Source organism: Patiria miniata, unplaced genomic scaffold (genome assembly GCF_015706575.1).
Source record: "Patiria miniata isolate m_02_andy unplaced genomic scaffold, ASM1570657v1 HiC_scaffold_16, whole genome shotgun sequence".
Taxonomy (NCBI): Eukaryota; Metazoa; Echinodermata; class Asteroidea; order Valvatida; family Asterinidae; genus Patiria; species Patiria miniata.
The window spans coordinates 14,155,818-14,158,287 of NW_024037054.1; the positions used below are offsets into that span (position 1 = coordinate 14,155,818).

A 2,470-nucleotide genomic window follows, 5' to 3' on the forward strand; every position below is an offset into this window, starting at 1 on the left:
GATACATATGGTTGGACTGCTTTTATATTGCAAATCTTCTACAAAAAATAATGACCCAGCTTACTTTGAAAAAATATTCCATCAAAATACTTCTTGATAGGCCTACAATGGGTACCAAAAAATATCGTCAAAAAACTTAACGCATACTTTTCACTATATCTCAGTACTCATGCATATAAAGCTAAATATTTTTGTTTTGCAAAAATAAAAAAAATGGCAAATCCATTGTTGTAGGCTATACAGATTGGCGCATGCACAATGCAAAACCATTAATAATAATATCTTAATTTTTGTGACATTGTCATTGAACATTATTTCTTTTATTTCATTGGTTATTGTTTCGGCAAAATGGAAAGCGATTAAAAAAAATCAGCAACACGATGCTCGTGTATCTTTATGTGTTGGATTTGTTGTGTTTATTCGGGGTAAAGGAGGAAGCCACTGAATGAGGTCTTGTGATCGGAATCACTATACGCCCTACCGTACATTGTGAGATGCATCGTATCTCCACGCTGCAGAACCACCACCGCGCTCCCAGACACCTGCTCATAGTGACTTGAATCAGTGCTTTGGCCAGAGACAACCGCGTCGCCGTTCTTCCGGAGATAAACGCGCAGGTAGTTGGAAGAATATTTGCACACAGAAAACATGAACACGTAGGTGCCCGGCACACCACACGTGAACGTGCCGGTCTCGAGATCGAAGCTGGTACCCGGCAGAAGCGTCTCGGTCGCCTGGAAGGGCAAACGGGTGTAGTGACTCGTAGAGGCATCCGAGGTGCTCAACCTCACCACGGTGAATGCTACCCGCTGGTTGGAGTCGTCTGGTGTCTCCCCTGGCTCACCCTTTTGACCTTTGACACCAGTCAGACCGGTTTGCCCGACTGAACCTTTAGGCCCAGTGTCACCTTGAGGGCCAATCGGTCCGATTAGTCCTCGCTCGCCTGCAATACCAGTACGACCTTGGAGCCCCAACTGACCTTTGACACCACGTGTTCCCTGCTGACCCTGGGGGCCGATATCGCCCTTTTGACCTTTGACACCAGTTTCCCCTGTTGGCCCAATTAAACCTCTTGGTCCCATCTTGCCCGGCAGGCCTCTGCCGTCGTCACCCGGCTCTCCTTTTTGACCTGCATCACCCTTTGACCCTTGTAAAATTCCGACAATTGCAGCTGTTTCCTGGCAGCACGTTTGGCCCGCCTGAGACGCAGGACCATCACCGTCCGAGGCAACCGGCCCAGTAACGGAAGCTCGGAGGTTGACGGAGTTACCCAGAAGGAGGGCGATTGAAAGAACGGTTGCCACGCAGATCTTCATTCTGTACAGAAACAAAGCATGAAACTGAAACAAATCAGGTGAGAATTTATTTTTCAATAAAATAGTTTTTAAAAACGGGAAGAGTAGAGAAAAATATTGAGGTTTGATAAACAGGAGAACTATAGTCTAAAATTCATGACAATCCGCCGTCAGATTTGAAGGGAAAAAAAACAAAAAAACATGAGATTGGAGGAATCATTGTTCAAAGAATGTTTTCTTTATTATATAACAGTGGCGTATGAGGGGTCAAGGGGCAACCCATCGAATCGATTTTCTTTTTATTTCGCCCGCCAAGAAAAGTTAGGAAAGGTCACTAAATTGCATTCCGATAGGGCGAAGCGTTCCGGAGCTGTAGTATTTTTAGGGGGGGGGGGGGGGTGGGCACACATCTTGCCCCTTCCTCGGTCCTGATAGAATCATTAAGGTGATAAACAATCACAAACGAATTACAACGTGACTCAAGAAAGAATTAGGACATTCCGATTTAAAAAATAAATAAAAGAAGACAAATTCCAAAGAATCTGATTACACAGCAACTAAATATTGGTGTGATCAATATTTGTTTTCATCTTAGTTACCTTTTTTGACAAACTGATGTACGTCCATAAAAAAATGTGTTTCCGCTATTAGTTGGAGGCACTCTGATGATTTAACGAGGAATTTGCAAAGACTGCAGGCCAAAATGTCTGGCATAGTTCTTCGGTGGGTGTTATAGGGAGGGAATATCACTCTAGGGATGTTTTCTGTTAAAATTCTGACCAAAAGGTGTATAAATATCGAGAAAAAAATACAGTCTCCCACCAAAATCACTGCTCTGTTCTGATGATTGAGTGAGGAAAATGTCAAATAACAGACACTCACCTCGATGTAACGTTCTTGAATTCTATCACGAAGGGAATCCTCAGCACTCAGCAGATTGCGAGCTGGAAATAATACCAACGAAAATGAGTCATTGAAAATCCGCTGGGAGATATCTTGGGGGCTGTTGGGGGAGGCATAGCTGAATTTCACAAGTAAAACACCCCTAGATCAAAATCTCTGTCGGGCGAAATGTGATCTGGAAATTTTTTTAAGCGGAATGCGTCCTGCATGCACCGCCCAGAACAGACCCACGCACGAGCAACAATATTCATGTCTTCTTTGAAGGATTTAAT

The 2,470-nt window shown here is 43.8% G+C and overlaps 1 protein-coding gene across 1 annotated transcript; it reads right to left on the reverse strand.

Moving 5' to 3' along the window:
* Positions 1-416: 416 nt before the first annotated feature.
* Positions 417-1,235, reverse strand: LOC119722580 (adiponectin-like). Its single transcript, XM_038192761.1, has 2 exons — positions 1,034-1,235; positions 417-853 (listed from the first exon to the last, which is right to left on the reverse strand). Exons 1-2 carry the CDS (start codon positions 1,080-1,082, stop codon positions 417-419), a joined length of 486 nt encoding a protein of 161 aa, XP_038048689.1. The 5' UTR covers positions 1,083-1,235.
* Positions 1,236-2,470: the final 1,235 nt, after the last annotated feature.